The 24,812-nt window shown below is 38.7% G+C and overlaps 3 protein-coding genes across 8 annotated transcripts; 2 read left to right on the forward strand and 1 right to left on the reverse strand.

Moving 5' to 3' along the window:
- Positions 1-96: 96 nt before the first annotated feature.
- Positions 97-16,553, forward strand: LOC140764311 (K(+) efflux antiporter 5-like). 5 transcript variants are annotated; one of them, XM_073102805.1, is made up of 20 exons: positions 97-502; positions 1,706-1,749; positions 8,723-8,790; positions 8,871-8,955; positions 9,084-9,145; positions 9,252-9,327; positions 9,539-9,613; positions 10,123-10,194; positions 10,330-10,413; positions 10,545-10,613; positions 10,698-10,775; positions 11,173-11,261; positions 11,522-11,618; positions 12,577-12,630; positions 13,233-13,328; positions 14,713-14,901; positions 14,989-15,066; positions 15,584-15,628; positions 15,718-15,813; positions 15,954-16,553. In XM_073102805.1, exons 1-20 carry the CDS (start codon positions 289-291, stop codon positions 16,026-16,028), a joined length of 1,746 nt encoding a protein of 581 aa, XP_072958906.1. In that variant the 5' UTR covers positions 97-288; the 3' UTR covers positions 16,029-16,553. The 5 variants fall into 5 exon arrangements, with proteins under 5 accessions (XP_072958906.1, XP_072958907.1, XP_072958905.1 ...); XM_073102806.1 differs by having other exon boundaries at positions 16,062-16,553; XM_073102808.1 differs by adding an exon at positions 745-998 and having other exon boundaries at positions 362-502; positions 15,718-16,553.
- A 658-nt stretch (positions 16,554-17,211) lies between these two features.
- LOC140764312 (guard cell S-type anion channel SLAC1) lies at positions 17,212-20,077 on the forward strand. Its single transcript, XM_073102809.1, has 3 exons — positions 17,212-18,318; positions 18,525-19,330; positions 19,468-20,077. The coding sequence occupies exons 1-3, from the start codon at positions 17,818-17,820 to the stop codon at positions 19,847-19,849; spliced, it is 1,689 nt and encodes a 562-aa protein (XP_072958910.1). The 5' UTR covers positions 17,212-17,817; the 3' UTR covers positions 19,850-20,077.
- Positions 20,078-20,370: 293 nt separating this feature from the next.
- Positions 20,371-24,754, reverse strand: LOC140765844 (uncharacterized). 2 transcript variants are annotated; one of them, XM_073105117.1, is made up of 5 exons: positions 24,346-24,754; positions 23,984-24,220; positions 23,672-23,889; positions 20,729-20,918; positions 20,371-20,608 (listed from the first exon to the last, which is right to left on the reverse strand). In XM_073105117.1, exons 1-4 carry the CDS (start codon positions 24,571-24,573, stop codon positions 20,744-20,746), a joined length of 858 nt encoding a protein of 285 aa, XP_072961218.1. In that variant the 5' UTR covers positions 24,574-24,754; the 3' UTR covers positions 20,371-20,608; positions 20,729-20,743. The 2 variants fall into 2 exon arrangements, with proteins under 2 accessions (XP_072961218.1, XP_072961216.1); XM_073105115.1 differs by having other exon boundaries at positions 20,371-20,918; positions 24,346-24,753.
- Positions 24,755-24,812: the final 58 nt, after the last annotated feature.

Below are 24,812 nucleotides of genomic sequence, written 5' to 3' on the forward strand. Positions count from 1 at the left end.
AAAAATTTGCTAACGCCTAACGGTTTAATTCGACTCCGCCGATGCGGGGGGACCCACACATATATATATACCCGTGAGAGATCTCCGAAAGTCCGACCCAACGGTTTACCTACCGATGGCGACCAAGCCGTCGGAGTCCTCTTCCCTCATTCAAACGCCGCCTTCAAAATTTTCCCTTCGACGACAATTCTATCTCCTCCTTTTCTTTGCCCTAATCCGTTCCTCCGGTTCAAAGATCTTCTCCTCCTCCTCCTCCCCTGTTCGCCTTTAGCTCCGCGTCTCGATTCAATGGCCGCGGCGATCGGATTCCTCCTCTGCCTCGCCCTGGTCTTGCCCTTCGCTAGGGTTTGCGTCAGCGTGAGGCCGGACAAGGAGACGAGGGAAAAGTTTTACGGCAACCTCGTCACGGGATCGTCGCCCAACAGCTCCGGCGACGGGAGCATCGCCGACATGTTCGATCGCGTGCTCGAGAAGGAGTTCTCGGAAAACGACGCCCCCGAAGGTAGATCAATAAACCGTGATTCCTTGGCTGTTATAAATCATATCGGCGTTAATTGAATTCTTTTCTTGCCTTTTTTTGAATCTACTTATCAATTTCTCTCTTGTGAGACCTCCATTCTCCAATAATTGTGGAAGGCCTAGAGTTAATAGTCAAGTGGTGCATGCTTGTCGTAGGTTTTCTTGGAATTGCAAGTTCCTGATGTATTTAAGGTTATAATGAGAACTCCTCTGTCAATAAAACAGGGCTGCATGCTTTTTGTCAAAAAAGAAAAAAAAAAAGAAGAAGAAGAAGAAAAGGGAACCCCTCTGTTTCTTTGATTCTTTCATTCCATAGCGGTATCCAGTGGCAAGAATCTCCCGAGATTTTCATTAAGATGATGTATATTTAATGTAGTAGTTTGCAGCGGGAAGAACTTTATTTGTGGTGCACAGCAGGTGCCTTAACAAATACAGGAAAGAAACTGTTACCTCGGAGGTAACAGTTGTGCTGTGACGAGGTATGCAAATGATTGAGTGTAAAGTTTTGACCGTTGGATTTCCTGTTAATATTTCATTGTATTACAATATTCACTTGAACAATTGGGTTCCATTGAGTGATTTTCCTGTTAAATTTATTGGTCCGAGGCAGGATTCATAAATCCAAAACCTCCTTGAACAAGTGGAGGCTATCTTCATGAATATGAAAGGTTATGTTTTTTTAGTCTGGGTTCATCAAAGCTTAACATTGTTTAGAGAAGCCATTTAGTGTTATCTGCTTCATGTAGCTATAAGTATTTTTTGTGTGTGAACTATAAGATATAATGATTTGGTCTTTAATTTTTCTGTTAGATTGTAAAAGATGATGGGATGGTACATCAAATCTAGTTGCAGAGATGTGTCGCATGAACTTAAAAGATTTATGAACTCTTCTTTGCCCCTACATTTTAACTACCATGGAAAGAGAGATTCGTTCTTTCCTTCAGATGGCATTACTATATCTTCCCCTCCATTATTGTTGCACCCAGGAGAGTGGAGAGATATCTTGGCTAATAAAATGCTAATCCTCTGACATTTGCACTTATATCTAGTTCACACCATGCCATAAAATGCCAAGTTAATGGCCATCCCTTCCATCTCAGTCTTGTACTTATCCCTAAGGCAATGAGCCTTAACATCCGAGAATGCTCTTCCATGCTGATGGGAACTACACTTATGTCTTTGTCAGGTACTGATAGAAGTAGCTTCAACGACAGTGTAGCAGATCATCAGGTAAGTTTTGATTTTCTCTTATATACTTGTTGGAGTGTTTGTTGCAATCTTTTTGGCCTTTGAAGAAAGTGTTATTTCCATTCTGTCATTCCTTTTCAATGGGTAGTGGAGGGTTGAGAGGATTTAAGGTAATATAGAAAGCACACCCACTGAAGGCTGCAAAATAATTGTTGGATATACTCATATAGAATCTACCAAGTACTTCTAAATTAATGTTTCATTATTTTTCATCATACAGTTGTTTATCCATGCATGAAAAGCAACAAGCGGGTCATGTTGCGCACAAATATCTAGAAGTCAAGGCAGTAAAGTAATTAAAGAATATATAAGTACTAAAAGTTAAAACTTTGGTGTAATGAAACCCATTTGTTTTGCACACGGATTTGAAATTTGATGTCATTATCCCCATTATGAATTGAAAACTTTGATGTTGTATTTCTATATTGAGTAATTAATTAGATACATCTATATATAAGGTAGGTTAACCCTTAGGTACAATATAAGGATATATACACTCCGCCCCTCAAACTCAAGGTGGATCAAACACAAGAAGTTTGCCAACTAGATATTTATAGCGTGGAGTGAGATGCGATTTAGCAAAGAAATCCACTATCTGCTCCATAGATGATATATGAGGAAGACTAATAATGCTAGCCAGAAACTGATATTGAGCAAAATGACGATTTACCTCAATGTGTTTTGTCCTCTCATGGAATACGTAATTGCTTGCAATTTGTATAGCACTTCTATTATCACAATAGAGAGCAGTGGGCATAGAAGTTGACATGCCAATATCTCCCAATAGATGGCGAAGATGGATAATCTCCTTAAAAGTAGTGGACATGACTATATTCTACTTCAATTTTAGAGAGAGATAATATCTTGCTTCTTGCTCCGCCAAGATATAAGAGAATCACGAAGGAACTTACAAAATCCAGTAGTAGAACGAAAAGTGGTAGGATCACCGGCCTAATCAGCATCAGAATAAGCACGAAGAACATGAGAGGAATAAGCAGACATCAAAAGAGAACGAGTAATAGTCCCCCTTTACATATCTGGACATCCAGAGTAGTGCTGCATAATGAATAAATCGAGGGGCTACCACAAATTGACTAACTATACTCACAGCATGTGAGATATCTGGTCTGGTGATATATAAGTACACAAAATGACCAACAAGTTGTCAATATCTAATCGGATCTACCAATTGCACACCATATGTAGGATAAAGCTTCACATGAAGCTAAAGAGATGTATTAGTTGTCCTATCATCAGATATAGATGCCTGACTAATTAAATCATAAATATAGTTTTGTTGAGCTACAAGTATGCCTCTCTCACTATGAGCATGGATGGTCGTGCCGACCAGCACGGGGCGTGCCAGTCAGCACTTGTCGTGTCGGCGGCATACTGGCATGTGGCACGAAGGTGCCGCACGGCACCCCTCCTAATAGCATCGCCGCTCACCATTGACCTCGTCGCCGATCGCTACTCGCCGCTCGCCAATCGCCGCTCGTCGTTGGTCGTCGTTTCGTCGGGTGCCCCCTGCCCGAGAGAGAAGAGAGATCGAAAGAGAAAGAGAGAGAGGGGTTAAACTTAAGTTACGGGTCCGGAAATCTCACTTTATTTGGCGACGCTCTTTAAAATCTCATAAGTCAAAGGAAGGTCAAAAGGCTTTAAGGCCTGCAACTCACGCCAAAAACCACGCATGTGACTATAAAATTGCTGAATAGACCATTCACCCTGCTAAGCTGTTTGAATTAGATAGAAGGTGGTACTAGACTCAACAAAACATGATCGAAGGTGGCACTAAAGATCGGCTGCAGTAGTAAATCGAATAAAATCCGAACAAAGAGCTTTGTCAATGGAGGTGATCAAATATGCCTGAATACACAATCATGAGCCTTCCAAGTAGTATATTTTTTGGAGCCGTTGGAGGGCACAAGACTAGCTTTGTCGAGGTGACCAGAGAGATCACGTCTATCGAGTGCACTCTCTACAGTTGTAGACCAATATGATCAATCAACAGCGGTGACAAGCCTGCAGTCAGAGGAAGGAAGGTAATCACGAGCTAGATCAAAATGAGCCATTTGAAAGCACAGTAGCAATCAATTCAGTAGCAGTAATTTTATTCAACAGTAGTAATTTATCTTGATCAAACTTGGTGCAATTAATTCACAAGTAGCAATTTGGTCTTGATCAGACTTCAAATGAAGAGAAAATTTTACCAGTAAATCAAAAGTGTAAATCCCACCAATAGAAAGATAGTTCAACCAATTGATTTAGAGAAAAAAGAAATTGTAGAGATGGAAAAGGACACCTTGCTCGGATCAGAAAGGAAAGGGGTGATTGAAGAGCTCCTTCCAAGTTGATGGCGGAGTCGGAGCTCCTTCCAAGTTGACGGTGAAGTCCCTTAGAGAAGATGATCGGAGAGCTCCTTGACGAAAACTCTCGTTGGTCCTCGAGATGCGGAGTCGATGGAGAGCTCGATAGGAAGAGTTCTTTGGAGTGCTCCTTCCAAGTTGACGGCGACAGTGGAGTTGGAGAGGGAGATATTCCAAAGAAGGTGGCGCTCAAGAGAGGAGATGATCAGAGAGCTCCTTGACAGAAAACTCTGTTGACCCTCGAGTTGCGGAGTCGGCAGAGAGCTCAACGGGAAGAGTCCTCCATAGGTGAGCTTCGGAGATGACTCAAGTTTGCGTGAAGTCCTCGGAGATGACCCGAGCTCGAAGATGAATGTTAATTCCAATCGCCAGAGAGATCGACCGGCTCGGCATGACGTCGTTGGCGATGAACTTAAGGCTATGATACCATCAAATAGAAAACTCTGATGCTGTATTTCTATATTGAGGAATTAAGTATGCATGTATATATATGGTAGGTTATCCCTTAGGTACATTATAAGGATATATACATTAAAATTCCATGCTAACTTGATGCCTAGGTTGCCTTGCTTGGTGGCACCAGGTGAGCTTGGCTGAATTGCCTTATGTTCTCTTAGGTGGCTTTTTTATTAGTGAAAGCAAAATCGGGTTACCATCTTACTATGAGTTGTTCTTGTTGAACATCTTCGTGATGTAACTTCACAAATTTTCTGTAAGTATGAAAAAGGTAAAGTGCTTTGAGTTGAGATACGATAGAGTTTAGCTACTTATGGATTTACAACAAGAAAGGAAAAATGAAGTTACAATTTACAAAGGTTTTAAGATTTGAAGTGCCTGATTAACACTTATATTAACAGCTATGTCACTATAGAAAGACATGGAATTGAAGGCATGTAGCATTTTAGTGTGATAGACATTTTAGCAACTCTTATGGGTTGTATTGTTGTTCTACGCAACTAAGCTCCCAGGAGAAGTCTGCTATATTTATAAGATTTCTCGACTTCTAGAACGAGTACTGTGATGTAAATGGAGTATTAGAATGACTACACTAGGTAAACTTTTTTACTTTTTAGATAGATAACATTATGGGCATTATATGGACTATATCAAGTAAGTGTAATGGCGTAAAGTAACTTAGTTATGGGATAGAGAGTGATGATTGAAACACCCCCGCCCCTCACGTGAGTAGAATCCACATGATTACCACGTTACTTATTGGTAAATATTACACAATATACAAGTCAAGATCCAACATTTTCACAAATAATACAACCAAAGAAATCCAAAATACTACAAGCCACAATAAGCTCCCAAATACATATCCATACACCTCAACTGAATAAATGCCTATATAAGGGCTAGAATCAATTTAACTTGGTTTACAACAATAACATAGATAGAAGAGGCTATAAATAAATCTTCACCAGCTCCTCCATGGAGCTTAGTCATCTACTGATCTGAAATATTTTCACCATAAGGTGGTAAGAATTAAGCAAAAAAAGTATACATCTCTACAATCTAAAAGTAGTATAAAGAAGGATGTCACATAATATATATATGTTAACCTGATTATAATAATGTGTCCATGCATTATGTCTATCATATCCATATCTGTAGTTCACATGCATTAATAAGAAACGCATAAAATGTATCATTCAAATTTATCAATTATTCTCTCATGCTCACACAGAGTCATAGATGCTTACAGAGTTATTCACCAAATCATAACATGCATTTGCACATCATCTCACACATCGAAGAGGGAGAGACATCTAGAGGTAATGTCATCCGTACCTGTCTAGCGACGTTGCATATGATCGGTTGTTTAGTGATCATTAGACTAAGGACCCCAGTTGTAAGCCCACTCTTACCTCTATCATCATCATCATTATCATTGCACACATAGCAAAATCAAGAGCATACAGTTCATGGACGTTCTAACCATTCGTCATCAGATACCACTAAGTCTATGACTTCTACCTTCCAGTCATAGTTTTATATCACCCATCATTTAGTCTCCAATAAGACAGTATGATTGCATGAATGCCACACAGGCTAACGACCTCAGGCATGGACTATTAATAGTATAAGCATCACATAATACACCTCACCCTTAATCCCGGGCTGAATGAGTAGGGGGCACCATTTAATCAAGACTTAATTACGTGGGGATATGTGCACGTGCTGCGATGATCAACATCATCAATCATATGACACGTTTTGACGTTTTCATACTAAAGAATGCACCAATAGTCCATGAATGACTAGGATGCAATAAGTATGATTATGCTAAATAGTGGCTAAATAGCTGCACATGTATGATATAAAATTATAAATGTTATGAAATCATAAAGTTAATATTACACTATTCCTAGACTGGAAGATTTACTTACTTGACATTGTTTCCAAGTTAATCAACTTCAACTGCGCTACGAATCATTCTTGTATAGTACGGAGTCCTCGGTAATGAAAATAATAAAATATAAGTAAAATATTCTTGACGCCAATTAATTAAATAACCCTACTAACATCTGCTATAGGTTTGGGTAGGTCCATCCAAGAATTTTTACATTTATTAGTTAGGTATAGTATTAATTATGATGGTCTGACGCACCATTAAAGGTTATTAATACAATTATCATCATATTTACCATTTCACTAATTAATGTCAAGTTAAAGAAAATAAAATAGTCCATGCTCAATTAACTACTTCATTGCATGTAAATGCACGTCTAATAAAATTACCAAACTCCAATTGGAACTAAATCCCCATTAAAAGCAAATTCACAGAAATACTCTCATATTACTGCTCATTTATTAATATTGATTTATAACAATGATTATAGCTAACTAGACTACACTCTAAAAATGATTAATACATAAGATTCAAGTTTGATATCGGTAATTAAATTAAATGATCAAAGTAATTTGAAACAAATTAGAGAGCCATTAATCTACTTGGGCCAACTCAAAGTCTAAAGAGTCCAACACAAATCTACTAAGAATGGGCCCAAATCCTTAAAAGCTTCTTGGGTTGGCAAACATTGGTTGGATTGCAGCCCAACCACTAGCAACCTAGGTTAGGCCACACTTTACCCACCCCAACTCATGTTTGGTTAGGCTGGCCTAACCCAACCAACAACTTTGGCCGAGCCATAGCCTAACCAATGAGCAACTTAAGTTGGGATACACCCAATCCAAGTATGAGCTAAGCTGGGTTGAACCCTAGCTAGCCCACACCTCGGCTCCTCTTCTCTCTCTTTTGACAGTAAACCCACCAAGAGGAAGGAGGTGGTTGCCGATGGTGAAGAGAGGAGTATGCCAACAAAATGCCAAGGGAACACAGAGGAAGAATGAATCGGCTGAACATGGAGGTTGACGAGTACCAAAGGTTGGCCGACTAGGGTGGTTGGCGGTGACAAAAGACTTTCCCCTATGGCCGACGGCCATGGAGGTTGCTATTACACCCACTAAGCCATGGGAGCCCCATTAGACGGTTGCTCAGGCTCCTACGGAATGTGAGGAATGCAACTGACCCAAGAGAGAGGGGGTACATTGACCATGACGGCTAAAAAAACATTGAGAAACCGGTGAGGCTACTGTGCATAGCCTTAACCGAGGGGAGGAACAACCCATTGAGGATACCAATAGTAAGGGGACGATGAGAGGAAGCTACCAACGCCGGCCAATTGATGAGAAGGAAAAGGAGACAAGACACTATCGGGCTTATTAACCAAAATTAATTTTGTAAAATAGAAGAGGACTCACAGACGAGCATTTCTGCGGTGATGGCAAGCTCTAACAACGTTCTAGCGTGGTGAGAAGCCAAATGGGGAGAGTGGCGGCTGCGGGGTGAGGGAGAAAAGAAAAGAGAGAAGAAGAGAGGGAGGGGAAGAAAGAAAGGCAGCGCATGTGCCGGACATGTCCGCTCACTTTAGGGGTTTTTTTGGACGGGGTGTTACAAAGATGAAATTTGTAATCTACGTATTGAAATTTTTCAAAACAGAAATCCTGATGTGAGAAAAGTTTGCATAAAATAAAGATTTGGATAATGAAAAATGAAAGAAAAATAGATGCCCCATAATATGTTATTCTTAGTTGCTCACTGAATTTTTCAAGCCCTCTTTCTTTTAAGTTCATTAATATAAGAGTGGATGCATGGGACTGCTAGACTTATGCTTATTGCTTCTTCTAAAGATCATATCTTGAAAGTTGTTTTTTTTCTAAAAGGCATTCACACGTATTCAGAACCACTAAAATGTTTTCCTATACGAGAAGCATTTTTGATGAAGCTTACTCACCTTCAGCTGGAAACTATTTTCAGCTTAATACAGCAAGTAGTAAATAATTTTCATCATTATATTTTGATTTAAATAGAAAGTCTATTTTATTGTGCATGGTATCTTCTGAAAGTATAAGTAGTGAAGAAAATCTTAAATTCACATGCCATTACTTATTATTGTATATCTGTGTTGTAATGGAAATTGCATTGTCAAATTTCTGTTTTCATAACTTCCTTTATTCGACAAATTGTTCTCATGATTTTAGCAACCTGCTACTGCAAAGGCTTATTCTTTGGTGCTTTTCAGGCCGTCTTGGAGACTGTGGCTATTGTTACTCATGATAAGTCAAAGAAAAATGATACGGGGGAGTCGAAGTATACTATATATTAAAGCTTTATTAAGTAGAATTGCCACTATAAAAGATTTTTTATTTAAGTTATCTTTTTTCTTGCAGTGCAACTAAGTCGTTCCAAATCAGTGATGTTTTTGCATTAGAAAATGAGGGTGCTGATGACATGACAACCTTAATAGATAGAAAGGTATATTGATGTGAATATGGGGCAGCAGCTAGCACATATGCTTCACTGGTCTCCAAAAGCTTCAGCATCTTCCTTCGCATTTTCACGTTTTCTGGTTGAAAAAAATTCTCTTGCATCAATTTTCACAGGACAATGTATTTGTGATGTCTAACCGCAGAACTAAGTATCCAGTGCTTCAAGTAGATTTAAGGTTCGCTCTATTAACATTTGGCATTAATCAACAATTTGATGTTGTGTATTCAGATGGAACCGAGTCTTCTTATTTAAATTTACTATGTTGCAATGTCTCATTGCAGACTGATTTCTGACTTAGTGGTGATTATTGTTTTCGCTACCATTGGTGGGATCACTGTTTCCTGCTTGGGGCAGCCGGTGAGTGGTCATTCTTCATTTTTGGTTTCTTGATAATTTAGTCATGTTACACTGCTTGTTTTTATGATTTTATTCATTAGCCGGTGTTTGGAAGAAGTTGTTGAAACTTGAAACTATGTTTAGTGGTTGTTTCTTATATAGTATGTATCTATGTTGTATAGATCAGGTTTTTGCTTGTGTTGATATTGTGCCTTTTTCTGGCTTCTCCAAGGTCATTGTTGGGTACCTTCTTGCTGGATCTCTCATTGGACCAGGGGGGCTGAACTTCATCAGTGAAATGGTGCAGGTAGACTAACTGAGTTTGGATGTTATGCTTTAGGAATTCCTTTTTCTTTTGTTTGGTTTCCTTTTCTTGTCTTCTTTAGCATATAAACTAGTTCTTTCCGTTCCACACCATTGGTTCATTAAGTTTGAGTCACATCTAAAGTAGCATATTACCTAACTCATTGGCAGGTCCTACTGTGTTTGATGTTATGTCCCTTTCCTTGATTATGGGGATAACCTGACCTAGCCAAAAGCTATAAGCCTAAAACAATATGGCCCATTGCAGCCTCTAACTAAAAACCCATGTCACCTCTACCAAAGAAACTTGTTTTAAATTAAGATCAGTGTTTCATGACTGCATGTTGTTTGAACTTTCAAGATATGTAACAAATATGGATATGATTTGTACTTCAACATACTTTTATGGCAGATGAAATTTCTGAGTCAGTTTTATGTTTTTTTTTTTTTTTTTAATTTAAGCCTCCGAAATGGTACATTGATGGCTATAATTTGACATGTGCTTGTATTTAGGTTGAAACTGTTGCACAATTTGGTGTGGTCTTTCTTCTTTTTGCTTTGGGCCTCGAGTTTTCCTTGACGAAGGTACCTCATATAAAGCTGAACTGACCCCTATATTGTTGTTTGCTGATTGCTCCATGCTGACTCTTCTGAGCATGTGAAATATATGATATCATTTATTCATTCACCTGATCACGCTCAATATTTTTAATTGCTTAGCTAAAAGTAGTTGGATCTGTTGCTGTTCTTGGGGGTCTAATTCAGATTGTTGTTTTCATGTTTATCTGTGGTCTAACTGCCATGGTGAGTTTAATGCATCTCTTGCTTCCTTATCGTCAGACTTCTTTTACTAGTTTCCCATGCTGTTATCCTCTGTCAGCCAATTTGATGTCTAAATTCTTGTTGTGCCTAACAGTCTGAATGCTTGCATGCAGTTATGTGGTGCTAAATTAACTGAGGGCATATTTGTTGGTTCTTTCTTGTCAATGTCATCTACAGCAGTGGTGATAATTTTAATCCTTTTGCCACATTGCTACATGTACTATTTTTGTTGGATTAAATATATCACAATACTCCCTTATTACCAGGTTTCAAAATTTTTAGTTGAAAAAAGTAACACCAATGCTCTTCATGGTCAAGTTACAATTGGGACACTTATTCTTCAGGTTTGTTCTTTGAAGCATTTTCTCTTAAACACCTATCTGATGGACAGTATAATTCCACATTTTTTGAGCTATGTTGTCTTTCTTATAGCACCATAGTTGCACTTCTTTCAGAAATAATTATCAAATGTTGTATGTCTCATTAGAGTACTTATTAGAAAACTCTTCAGGTAATAATCATGTGAGTTTTGCGACCACCTATGCTACCATCATTTGGTTATGTTTTTCATCAGCTAATTGGCGCAAATATAATAACCTCAAAAACTGGATGGTTTTGAAATTTGGATATAAGCTGCTTGGTGGTATATGCAACTGCCAAGTATCAAGTGCTTCTTAAGTGTAACAAGTGAAGATCTAACCAACCTGGAATTTCTGTTTCATTTTTTTCTGTTAATTTCAGGATTGTGCAGTTGGTCTACTCTTTGCTCTGCTTCCAGTTTTGGGCGGTGGTACTGGTGTTCTGGAAGGAATAATGTCAATGGGAAAGTTGTATGTTTCTTTTGCTATATTAGGTTGTCATACCTATGATTGCTTCCTTCAAACTTAATGGTGCCTATAATGAAAAGTCACAAAACGTTTATCTGTATACAGTTGCTCAGAAAGATTAGGGTTTATATTGATATTGTGGAAAGAATTGTATTTGAAGTACTTTTTTCCTTTTTCTGACATCAAATCTAAGTTTTCGGCTTGTGTCTATTATATACTTCCTTATAGCATATTCTGGTTGATCTGAACTTCTGAAAATGCAGGTTGGTTGTACTGTCTGGGTTTGTTACAGCTGCATCCATTGTATCTTGGTTTTTTGTTCCTCACTTCTTGAAGCTTATGGTGCGATTATCATCGCAAGTGAGTTATTCTTAACAATTAGTGTTCTTTTTTTATTTGGTTGAGTACAATGCCCTCTTGGAGGTGCTCGTCTTATATGGAATTACAGTTGATAGGGTGCTTGCTCTTTATATCCAATTACAGTGAGGTACTTCTTTGAGAAATTATATACAACCTGTTGTGATTGTATACTTAGTATTCTTGAACCAAATTGGATGCATTTTATGCACTTCACCAGTTTTGTGGTGAAGGATTTTCTTGTTTTATTTTTCAAACTAAAATATGTTGTGAGCTGCTTCATAATATAAATATAAACTACAGTTCTTATGTTGATTTAAAACTTTTGTAGTCATTGAGTGCACCTCGTGATTGATGTGAGTTCATCCTGACATTCCCAAGGAAAATAAAGTATAGCACTTTAGTTCTCTTAATGTTGGGATTAGCTTTTTCATGATCTCTAGGTGCAACAATGGCTAGAGAAGTGTTAATACTTGTCACACATTTTTGCACATATCTACAGAGTCCTGCTTGTGACCTACTATATGATATTACTAATCTAATTAGGTAAACCAAACGGAAACTTGCTTAGTATGACAATAAATATAATCAAGAGAATGGACCTGAGATTTATCAAGAAGTATAAAAAATTGAAACATAATGGTCTATACATTCTCCAAGTTTATGTTATCCTTCTGGTTTGTTAGTCTCTGTTTTCTCATATTTAATGTATATGACCCAATTTGCAGCAGTTTGACTTATTGTATATGACATAATGGTCTCTACATTCTCCATTTTTATTTATATTTTATTTATTGGCAAGTATATGATGGATGACTTATTAGGTTTCCTGATAATACCATTCGCTCTACATAATATGTGGTGACAAATGGCAACTTCTAGATATGTGTTATTCTCTATTTTAAGCTTTTATATTCAAATTTACCTCCATTTTTATTGAGTATTTTTTGTGACCTTTCAGACAAATGAACTCTACCAGTTAGCCTCTGTGGCATTTTGCTTGTTACTAGCTTGGGTAAGTACATGCTTAGTGCATTGTTTATATTCCCTCCTCAAAAGAATATTAAGTTGCTAACTGTTTTGACCTGGTCTTCTGCCTTTAGACTTAAGCTCTATGTTTGCTCATAGTAAAGCATTTACCTTTTTTAAAGAAAGTTCTTTTAGCCATCTCTCTTATCATGAAATGTTTCATCATAAGCGAAACTGATACGTCAAGATCTGTTCTTGCATTAGATTAACACTATTTAAGCCTAGATCTTTGGAGGAATACTTTCTAAATTAAGAGCAGGTTCTCTGAAGGCAACAAATATGAAGAATAAAGCTGTTGTTTAAAAGGGAGATCCTCAATCCTGTGCCATTCCAAGGACTTCAAGGAACAGTATTATTCCAAGCTTAACCTGAAAAAGAACCAACACTTTAGTTATTCTAACCTAACATTTTCCATATACTGAAGATGCCCCTTCCATGTTTATATTGATAATTCATCCCTATTTTATGGTAACAATCTTTGTTGAAAATAGACCGTTTATTTTTTGGCTTTAGCTTAGTGCTGAGATATAAGATAAGATACAACCATCATTCCTAAGGAATATTCCACTTTTTTAAAATCTTTATCAGTGCAGTGATAAGCTTGGACTAAGTCTTGAGTTAGGGTCATTTGTTGCTGGAGTTATGATATCCACCACAGACTTCGCAGAGCATACTCTGGACCAAGTAAGCTTTTCTTCTGCATAATTGATGCTTTTATGCTTACTATTGTTGCATCAGTACTTGGAGATTCTATCTATTATTTTTCTTACTTTGTTCGCTTTATATGGAAATCTTTGTCTCTATTTAGATAATATTGACATCACCTCATAAGAGAACATCAAAGTTGAGGTAAATAAGATGTTGTCTCTTGCACTTTTGGAACTATGTTCTTTGCATCTTATTGTTCCTAGATCATTGTAGTGAACCATTCCACATTTAGATTCTTTTGCAGAATAGGTATCCTAAATATTTATAGTGAACTGTTCTGCATTCTGATTTGAAGTTTAAGTCGACAGTTTGTGCAGAAGAGAGGAAGCTGAAACAATTTGATGAGCTAGATTAGATGCTGCAAATATAGAAAAGAAATATTATATGCCACTCAAAGTCAGGAACAATGAAACATAGCCTGATGTCCCCTTTAATTGGTGTCAGCCACATGAATCTTGTTTTCCCATTCAGCTCTATTTGGATAATGTCCTTGGCTAGTAAGACAGTTGTAATATCTTATATTACTATTTCCAGCTAGGTGTTGTATAACCTTTTTGTAATGGGTTCCTAGCCCAGAAAATAGTCTTGCATTAAGTAGCTTGACAACCGATGTAGAACTTCTGTAGATACTGATGAACAAAAAAATATAATATGTTGTAAAGTTGTACATCATCTTGATATTGAAATCTTGTTGCTTTAATTAACACATCAATTATGAACTTAATTTAAGCCCAGATTCTTCAAATATTCATGACTGAATCATGCTTTAATTGCTTGTCTTCTTACATTGACGTAATTCAACTGATTGGTACAGTTAAAACAATATCTTTTCACATAACTGGATATTTAAGTAATGCTCCGCTCCCTCTAGATTATGCCCTCATTCCTTAAGCTGCACATCTGTTAGAGACTTTCTCCTACATATTGGTGTAATTATTGTCTTCTCTCGTAGTATATTTGGGATGAAACTTTCTGCTAACGTATTCCCTGTATTTTGTCAGGTCTTAGCTCTTGATTCTTAAGGTTGATTAAGATGAAATAAGTTAGTGCTTGACAAACTGTGGATAGGTTAACTTAATTTTTACTATGATATTGGAGAAATGTCCTTACATTATTGCATGTAAATGTTCATATCCATGACTTCCAAGTTCTAACACATTGACTCACTATGATGATGCAGATAGGATCTGTCTTCTTAATTCATTTTCCATTTTCCTTACTGCATGTCTTTTCATCTATTGGTAACAGTAATACTATGTGAAGCGTAAATATCATTAGAGACAGAACCTTCACCATAAACGTTCTCTTAGTTATTACATGTGGTGATTATAAGAATATTCCTTTGCTTTTCTGCATACAGATCGAAGCAATTCGTAATCTATTTGCTGCACTCTTCCTCGCTAGCATTGGCATGCTCATACATTTTCAGTTCTTGTGGAACCATGTTGATATACTGCTTGCAGTTGTTATTATGGTTGTCTTAATTAAGACAATTGTGGTAACAATTGTAGTCAAAGCATATGGGTACAATATCAGAACAGCTCTTGTTGTAAGTAACGCCTCTTTTAATTGGGAAGACTACTTTTGTGTTCGTGTAATGACTTTCTCCTGTTCTTTCATTTTCTTTGGACCCAAGGTGGGTTTATCCTTAGCTCAAATTGGAGAATTTGCATTTGTTCTCTTGAGCCGATCTTCACATCTTCATCTTGTTGAGGTGACTCCTCTCATCCTTGCACAGGAGACTTACTAATTTTTCTTGCAATAATATGCATTCTGAGTTAGCAGAGTCCTGAATGTTTTGTTATTTTTGGTATTATTGATATATGTTGATCTTTACTGCCAGTGGTAGCTTCTGGGATTAGGATAAAAGTTGATTCCTGCAATTTCATTTGTGTAGAAAATTTGTGCACCCTAGAACAGTAAGTATATATGGAAGGAAAACCTCTGGGTAAGTACAAAAAAAAGGAACATCTTTAGAGACTAATATGCATAGTTGGTTGAGGATTACTAGTCTGTTATTTTTCTTTCGGTTTCTCTTTGCCTTCTAGCTAACTTAGAAAAGACAAAATATATAATCGGTAAATTTTTTACTTTTATTCACCAGTAAAACATATATGCTCTTACATGTAGTGAACACTTTCAGAGATTTACATGTTCTCAACCTACTGGCACGTTATTTCAATAATGAGTTCATCTGCGTATACCTCTTAACTTTTCTTATTTAACATCAGGGGAAAATGTATCTCTTGCTTGTGGGAACAACAGCTCTTAGTTTGGTAAGCTTCTTTCCCATTTGATACCCATACTAGAGCTATTCATTTATTTAGTTTGCATTTTTCTTTTAACTGTTCTCTTTCTGCTTCAGGTAACAACTCCTCTCATGTTCAAAATAATACCTGTTCTAATGCACCTTGGCAATCTCGTGTGGTGGTTTCCTCCAGAGAGCAGCATGCAGAATGAGGTATGTTCTACCTTTTTTTGTTTTTTATTGTTTCAATATCTGTGTGCTTTCATAATCTCTGGTTGCATGTGTTTATTAAGTCAAAACAGAAAATTATTTTGTTTATGCACCATGTATTCTTATTATTTTTCTCCTTGCAGAAGTCTGCTCCAGCCTCCAGGATGGCATATGACTGTAATCCTGGTGCGGTATTGAAAACAGCTAGGAGTTTCTAAGCTTAATTATTTTCTTCTTTTATGTGGTTACAGGATAGAGCAACCATTCTTGAAGTATACAATAGGTCACTTTGACATCAACTACTCAGCTACTACATACTATGCCCCATTCTTCAGAAACCTCAATTGCTCTCCAGTTATCCTTTATGCTAATAGTTGCACAGCAGGGAGTTCTAACTTTGTGACTTCATAGGAAGTAGAAGAGCCATAGAAGAGCCATAAAAGACCCAATTGTTCAACAGACATAAACATGGTAATCTGTGTGTTCCATTCTTGTCTAATAGACATGTAAATATTGTCTGATGACTAATGATATAGGGTTCTTCACTCAGTAAATTGAGACTGCAACTATATCATTAAGAGGATCTTGAATTTTTGTTCGAAGAGGGTTCATGAGAGAGGATCCTTTTTTTCTCTTACCAAAACCTATGTCATTATGACAAGATGAATGCTCCCTCAGGCTATGATGTTGGCAAAATACAGACTCAAATGAACAAAGATATATGTAAATATAATTTTGAAACATGTCATGCAGCAATCAATTTTTTCAGATGTGATGATTTGCACACTTCTTTTTATATCTTCATTCATTTGGATTATGCTAGCATTTTAGCACCTACTCTGATGAAATTGGAAGTACAAGAAAGTCTTTACATTAGGTGAATCTGGTTCGAGTTTTCTGACAAACTAGGTTCCATCATGTCTTGATTACTACTTTCCTACCACATCACCATTGAACTGGCAATTACTTTTGTGTCGAGTAGAGAATCAAAATGCTGCGGTGAGATCTCATCTAAAGTTTCGAACTGTGTGTCCTCTCTGTCGTTGTACTTGTGGTTGTCGTTGTACTTCTGCTTCTGACTTGGCATGAATTTAGGCTACCTGGTTCGAGTTTTCTGACAAACTAGGTTCCATCATATGTTTTTTTCATTTAAAAAAACAAAACAAAACAAAACTACTCAAGCTTCTTTCTCTACCTCTCTATTTTTGTTTTGGTTTTGATTTTGATTTTGATTTTGATTTTGATTTTGATTTTGATTGATTTTTTATTTCTTATAGCCACCACGTAAATTTATCGATATACCGTTTAAAGCCTCTGGTAGTTGTACAATTAGGATCATTGGCTTAACTTTTAGCAGCAGTCAAAACCGAGTTCCGTTAACCTCGGGCTTCATGGCCATCCTTTCCATAAGAAATAATTTTAGTGACCCGAATTTAGATTCACAGCAGTCAATAACATTCGCTGCTTTTATACACCTTCCATGGGATGCTTACCAAGTTACCATCCATTACCTATTAACCACTTGGATCTGCGACAGGCGACAGGTGTAGAGAGAGTCAACGATCAACTTCTCAAACATCTCTTCGCATTCACTCCTCCAAGTGAGGAAACCCGTGATATTGCTCCAAGTCCAGCGTGTCCTCGCTCTTTTTTTTCTCCAGAGAAATTAGCTCTCTCTCCCTCTCTCCACCACACAAACCCAAACGATTCCGCCCCCGTGAGCTCTTTGCCCCATCAGCTTCCTCTCTCCGTTGAAGAAAAGGTATGGCTGTCCATCCATCTAGACCCATCGACCAACTACCCCAAACCACGAGGTCTTTGCACGTAAGACGCAGGCAAGAAGTCATCGCCTTTCCATCTCTCTCCCCTTCTCGTAATGCATGCACACGTAAAAAGGATCCACTGTTGACATACTGCAAGCCTACCTTTCATATAGTCTCTAGCTAACCTCCTCTATAAACACAATCCTCCCTCTTCCCTGGATGCTCGAATCCATATAGGACGTGAATGGCGACCGGTACCTCTTCTCCGACCGGTCACCACTACGTCGACATCCACCCGGTGCTCCTGCACGACGATCATGACGGCCGCCGGAGCAAGCTCGGAAAGCAACCCAATAGCCCCGTCAAGCTCCGAGGAGGAGACAGAAAGCCGCGGATAAACCGCCAGGTCTCTCTCGGGACCGGCGTGGCGGTGTTCGGCATGGAGAAGGAGAGAAGGAACAGCAACGGCGGGGGCAACAAAAGGGAGGGCCCGAGGTCTCTATCGCGGAGCGGCAAGAGCTTAGGCGGTCTCGGCGTCGGCGGGGATGCCGTCTCCCGGAAGGGCGATTTCAGCATCTTCCGCACTAAGTCAACGATCAACAAGCAGAACTCCATGCTTCCATTGAGGAAGGAGAGCGAGCTTATTCCACAGGAGACGGAGGTCGGGGACGATCGCATAAACCAGAGCGTCCCCGCCGGGAGATATTTCGCCGCCCTTAGAGGCCCAGAGCTCGACCAAGTTCGGGTAAGGTCAACAACACATATTTCAGTACCATTTTCTTTGTTTCAAAAAATAATAATAAATAAATAAATAAAAACTTAACGATGTTTCGATTAAACCGATGTCACTAGAATAAACTTAAATAAATATGATCCTCGAACAATAAACTACAGTATCATTGGAGGGTAATTAACTAGAGCCCTTTATAATTCATCTCTCATGGTATACAGGACTACGAAGACATACTGTTGCCGAAAGACGAAGTATGGCCGTTCCTCCTCCGGTTCCCCATCGGGTGCTTCGGCATCTGCCTCGGCCTCGGGAGCCAGGCCATCCTCTGGGGCGCCCTCGCCTCCAGCCCGGCCATGTCTTTCCTCCACGTCAGCCCAGTCATCAATCTCTCCCTCTGGCTCCTTGCCCTCGCCATGCTCGTCTCCGTCTCCGTCACCTACGCCTGCAAGTGCGCCTTCTACTTCGAGGCCGTCCGCCGCGAGTACTTCCACCCAGTCCGCGTCAACTTCTTCTTCGCCCCCTGGATCGCCTGCATGTTCCTCGCGATCGGCGCCCCCCGCCGCTTTTCCCCGAAGCAGCTCCACCCTGCCATCTGGTGCGTGTTCGTCGCGCCGGTGTTCTTACTCGAGCTCAAGATATACGGGCAGTGGTTCTCCGGAGGGAAGCGGCGGCTGTGCAAGGTGGGGAACCCGTCGTCGCATCTGTCGGTGGTCGGGAACTTTGTCGGGGCTATACTGGCGGCGAAGGTGGGATGGGAGGAGGCCGGTAAGTTCTTGTGGGCGGTGGGGTTGGCCCACTACCTCGTGGTGTTCGTGACGTTGTACCAGAGGCTGCCGACGAGCGAGGCGCTGCCGAAGGAGCTGCACCCCGTGTATTCCATGTTCATCGCCACGCCGTCGGCGGCGAGCATCGCGTGGTACACGATCTACGGTACGTTCGACGCCGTGGCCAGGTCGTTCTACTTCATTGCCTTGTTCCTCTACATTTCGCTCGTCGTGCGGATCAACTTCTTCCGGGGCTTCAAGTGAGCTACTTATCAATCCAATACTCTTTCTTTTTTCTTTAACACGTTAATTGTCATTGCAAATAAAGTCGTTAACGTTATTAAGAATTTTTTTAATAAAAGAAAAAAAAACACTTTTTGATTCCTCTTGACTGCAGGTTCTCGGTGGCGTGGTGGTCGTACACGTTTCCCATGACGACTGCATCGTTGGCCACCATCAAGTACGCTGAGTCGGTCCCTTGCTTCTTAAGCAAAGGCCTCGCCCTCAGCCTCTCCCTCATGTCCTCCACCATGGTCTCCGTCCTCTTCGTCTCCACCCTCCTCCACGCCTTCCTCTGGAAGTCTCTCTTCCCCAACGACCTCGCCATCGCCATCACCAAGAAAAAGACCAACACCGGCGTCAAGTCGTCGCAGGGGCAGGAGAAGAAGGTCGCTAAGAAGACGTACGACATCAAGCGCTGGGCGAAGCAGACGCCGCTTTCGCTCGTCTCTTCCATCACAAAGAGTAGCTCTGCGGAGAAGGACTCGGACGGGAAGTAGAGAATAAGGAGGAGAGGGAGGAGTCAATTAATACTGATCCAGACCGTAGTCTACAAGTATACGTGGTTAGTGTGAAGGGTTGTGCAATTCTTTTGCCATATGAAAGATTACAAGTACTTGAGAAAAAATTAGTATATATCTTTGGGTATTCTTAAAGTGTACTTTTGTTACTTTTAGTTGTATATTGTAATGGCTTGATAATAGAATCTTCCCTTTTTTTAATTAAAATTTTGACGAATGACAATTTGCCTAAAAGAATTCAATGCTGAGAATATTATTGCGAATTATAGGATGCAAAGGAAGTACTATATAGAAAAATGTCAAAAAGGATAATATATTGTTACTCTACTTCTTGAACCATGACTACAGTCACACATCAGCTTGTAGGTTTCTTACCTTTTAGAGAGCCTGTTCACAGATCACAATGGACAAAAGCAGAGTTAAAACTTCCAAACACATCTCAGGAAAAGAAAGGTTAATGATTGCTGTTGCACAGTAAATAGACAACACCAACAGCCGTATATAGAAATGCACTTATTGATTAAAGACATTCCAAACAACTGAGCAAGATCAGAATTTACATACTATGAGTGTTTGTTAGATACAATTGGCGACCTATAGTTCTTATTTCTTCCTTGAACAAGGAAGATGAAGAGAAAAATAAATCGTCTCTCTATTCTTTCGCATTGGCCACTAAAAGCTTCGGGCCACAATCCTCTGCGCTATCCACCAAATTACTCCTTCAGATATCCATGGTACCTATCGAACTATTTGTAAGTCACCATGAATGCATATTGATTAGCGTGGAAGAGACATAAGCGATTGCGCTTTATGTACTTCCAATTGCAAAATCAACTCAGTGTGATTCAGAATCTTAACTAGAAATGCTTGCAACTAACTGAGCTCCTCCTCTGCTTGGAGTGCTTGGAGAGCTCTCTTGGCACAGACCGTTATGGCCGCCGTGGCAGCTGCAGCTAATAAAAAGCCAATGACATCATAGATGACCTGCTCCACTGAGAGAAAACCACCCTGGTTGGTTGCATCGGCCAAGCTACGGAGCAGTCTCCCACTGTTCTCAAAATGATAAAACACAAAATCAAAGAAGATCAGTTAAAAACAGAAACAGAGAAACCATTTCCACTATTAAAAGCATGTAAATGTACACAAATTAGAAAGAAAACAAGAAAAGAGGTCAACTAAGGAGTCAATATTGGATGTATTATGCAACTACTGTTGTCCCTTGAAAAACTTATTCATTTGTTGTTCAGATTTCAGAGCATAATGAATGACCTGTAAGAGTCTCACTTCAAAAATAATAGAGTATAATTTCAAAATATTTTTATCTAATTAGACATTTAAATACTCAGGATTCTTTCACAAAGACGCATATCAAATAAATTTTACACAGCTACTTGAGAATGACAGTATCGTCATCTAATGAAGTATAACCTACTAAAATAGAAAGAAATTTATGCAAAGCAAAAACAAAATAAGTGCAAATTTTGTTACGCATTCAAATCACCAGTACCTTCTCATTTCTCACAGCTAAACAATTCATAGAGAAGAAATCCTCTATCCAGTTCAAATAGAAATGCCATTTCCTATATAAACCAAAGATTCTTTTCCTTCAACTTGCAGCCTTTCCAACAGCAGAAAGGAATGAGCGAACAACAGGCAAGTTAAAAGTGGATATCAGTCAAGAAAACCTATAAGGCTATGAAGATGGATTTATGAATCTAAGACATAAAGAAGCACGCCAATCTGGAAGTGAAAAGAAATAAAAGGCTTTGCAGATCCCATGTGACAAATAGTTGCTCTATTATCACTATAAGATATTTCAAGGACGTGCCATCCTATCTTTTATTATAATTTCCCAATAGCAGTCTATTACATGTCTCTCTGAGTTTTGTTGGCCACCTCTAGAAGTATGTCGAACACAACCTGCTCTAGCAGTACACTACATCATAAGTTGCCCAACATCTTCAGATGCTTTTCCTTCAAAATATGGTTGAATCTTGAATGTCTTCAATATTCATCTGGTTCTCCTGGGTTAACATTTTAAATATTGACATTGTTCTGATTACACTCTGCAGCCTAAAAAATTCTACACACACAATAAATGCTTAGAGCTTCAGCAGTACAGTAAACTAATATTTAACAAACTGTGAACCACATAAATTAGAGGGTTACGTTGAAAAATCCGAACCCCATTTGGTTCCTTCTGAACATATAATACTATAGTAGCATAGGCTATGTAAGTATGCAACATGTAGCTTGTTACAAGGGCCAGTGCTAGTAGATAATAGGTAACATAGCAGCAATAACACGATACCAGTAGTTCCAAACAACAATCCTTCCAATCATTTGAACTTTGAAGGCTTGTTAAATAAACCACCAAATGTTCACCTTAAATAAGACCTAGCAGATGGCCAATTTGAAAGAATAATATGTTTTTTTTCTTTTTTTGATGGACCCCAACTGGTTATGTTGATTCATTGCAGTTTTGCACTGATGTGCTACCAAATCAGATATAACTAACTCCCTATGCATTCCGAGATGATAAACTCTTTGAATCCTTTGGTGGAGCCTAACCAATGAAATTTACCCCTTAAAGATGATTGCCTGTCTTGTGAGTCAACAGGTCATGAAAAGAGTTCCTTTGAACGGACCCAAAAGAATCGGAAGATATCTCTTTTATTTAAGAAAATCGTCTTTTATTTAAGAACTCACCATTATTACATTGCCTTTATTTACAGAAGTAATGCTGAGTCCTCACTAGTGAGCATCATAATACCTCCCCATGTAGAACTTACTAGAAGTATCCTAAGTACCCAAGCCATGCCCATATCCATTATTGTTTTATTAGTTTTGGAGATTAGATGGTTGAAAAAAAAGTACTAAAAACCTTTAAAACATCATTTGCACCATATTTAACAAGATTGATATCTTCTATGTATCTGAAAAGGACATAATGTGCTAAGTATTCAACCTAACTTATTGCCAAAAAAAACATAAATATGTAATTTATATCGAGGAAACTAAAATGTGTAAACAACATAAAGCTCTAACACCAGTCACCTTCATATTGGTACAGTTGCTTGAAGCCACAATCCCACTTGCCTATGATGATATCAGCCTCCATGAGCGGTGAAATCAATTTTGCCAAACCTAGTGGATTCGATTACATTAGCTTCTCCTAGCATTTATCTACCTTAATGGCTCTCCAACTTCAACAACCTAGAGCTGACATTTCTTCTAAAATATGAAATGGCTGCTTGGGAATTAGCATCCAGGATATTGTAGTTTTAGCTCTGACATAAGTCCTCACAATTATCAAAGGATAAAACTCAATTAGATACAAACTTAGGTCCTTTATAAGCATTGTATGCCTTCCCTCATCTACTCAAACCAAAACACCGAAAACCTTCTGAAATAGTAACGATCCTAAATTCCAATAAAAAGTTAGTTGTCATTGAAAAAGCATCAAGAAGGAAAAGATTAAGTGTCCCAATATGAGTAAAAAAGACACGATAAAGGATAAAGTGTAATATCATGAAAAAGGGTGGGATTCAATTCAACTAGGATAAACTGTACCAAAATGTGATATAGAGAAACAATTAAAGTATCTAATTATGTTAAAAATTGCTTGGTAATCTCAAATCTATTTGCACAAAACAAGCTAGTGAAAACGTCAACCTAACAGTAAAATAAGATATTTTAAGTTACAAGAATGCTCCAAGCAAGTACATATAGGTAGATAATATTAGCAGCTCATAGAATTATATGAAAAGAAAAGATCAGGTTACAAGGAGAAAACCAAACCTGTAAATTGTAAGAAAAGTTTCATGCACTGTTCCAGCCATTGAACCACAAATATACGGACCATATTTAACATTTGTAGCCACAGATGCATAGTTGAAAATAATATATGGAAATGGAGAAATCCTTATTAAAGCAACAGCCTTAAATTGATGAGACCAATCTCCCTCACCAGCAAGTCTAACAATAGCTGCTTTCTTTGGCCATTTTTCCAGCCACCTCTGCACAATAATCATCAAAAAGAAACATTAGCCACTAATTTGCTGCTATCTATCTAAATATTGAAAAGAAAAGGAATAGGAAGTAGGGACTAACATGTATTCTATGACGAAAGAGAGAACCGATGAGAAAAGGCAATGACATGCCGATGCTTATTGCTCCAGTAATTAGCAAAAAACCATAACCATATCCAAAAGTCATCCCTGCTAACCACATACAAGGAGAAGAAGGCAACAATAAACTCGGAAATAAAGCAATAGATGCAAAAAGTATCAACCCAAGAACTGGTGTGCAAAATGTAGTCATCTCCCAGTCCAGAATTGGTATGACCACCTGCCAAGATCAACAAATATCGCTCAAATTCCAATAAAAGAACAACATACATCACTCAAATTGGGTAAAAACTACCTAATTCCCTATGCCATAAGCACAATAATAAACAAAAAAAAAAGTTGGACCTTTTTTATAATCACAGGAAGGGCAAACAAGAAGAAAGCCGCCGCTGCCCCCAATATGCAAAGGCATAAGACAACCACCTTTATCCACCATCGAACAGACCTCCACTTCCCCTGCGGGCAACGGGATCCCAATTCCATCCCCCCACTCTCCAATGCATCGGATTGTGGTAAACGCACGTAGTCTCCGTTCCAATTCCCCATCCCAGCCTTCGGATCTGAAGCCACCATACCATCCACGGACTCCACAATCGTAATCAGCAACAATCGACGGATCGAAAAAATTCCTAAGAAGAGGGTAGAGATCGAGGCGTTTAAGCGAAACCCTAGAGATTGGGGGGAAGAAGTGGAGGTATTTTGGGTTGGAATAGAATTAGAGTAACGGCATCATCAGAGGAGAGATGCATAAGATTTTGGTATCAGTTGGGGAAAAAAAGATAGTAGGGTCCACCTTCTACGAGTAATTGAAT

Source organism: Typha angustifolia, chromosome 8, assembly GCF_048772165.1.
Source record: "Typha angustifolia cultivar Huaian chromosome 8, ASM4877216v1, whole genome shotgun sequence".
Classification (NCBI taxonomy): domain Eukaryota; kingdom Viridiplantae; phylum Streptophyta; class Magnoliopsida; order Poales; family Typhaceae; genus Typha; species Typha angustifolia.

Bases quoted from the DNA above. Each gene is read 5' to 3' on its own strand.
- LOC140765844 (XM_073105117.1), bottom strand. From the start codon at position 24,573: ATGGTGGCTTCAGATCCGAAGGCTGGGATGGGGAATTGGAACGGAGAC. The intron at 24,221-24,345 runs GTCCAACTTTTT...TGATCTTGGCAG, and splicing joins TTCCTGTGATTATAAAAAAG to GTGGTCATACCAATTCTGGA. The intron at 20,919-23,671 runs GTTTGGTTTTCT...TTTTGAGAACAG, and splicing joins ACTTTTCTTACAATTTACAG to TGGGAGACTGCTCCGTAGCT.
- LOC140764311 (XM_073102804.1), top strand. From the start codon at position 289: ATGGCCGCGGCGATCGGATTCCTCCTCTGCCTCGCCCTGGTCTTGCCC. The intron at 10,414-10,544 runs GTGAGTTTAATG...GCTTGCATGCAG, and splicing joins TCTGTGGTCTAACTGCCATG to TTATGTGGTGCTAAATTAAC. The intron at 11,262-11,521 runs GTATGTTTCTTT...CTGAAAATGCAG, and splicing joins ATAATGTCAATGGGAAAGTT to GTTGGTTGTACTGTCTGGGT.
- LOC140764312 (XM_073102809.1), top strand. From the start codon at position 17,818: ATGGCGACCGGTACCTCTTCTCCGACCGGTCACCACTACGTCGACATC. The intron at 18,319-18,524 runs GTAAGGTCAACA...CATGGTATACAG, and splicing joins CAGAGCTCGACCAAGTTCGG to GACTACGAAGACATACTGTT. The intron at 19,331-19,467 runs GTGAGCTACTTA...TCTTGACTGCAG, and splicing joins AACTTCTTCCGGGGCTTCAA to GTTCTCGGTGGCGTGGTGGT.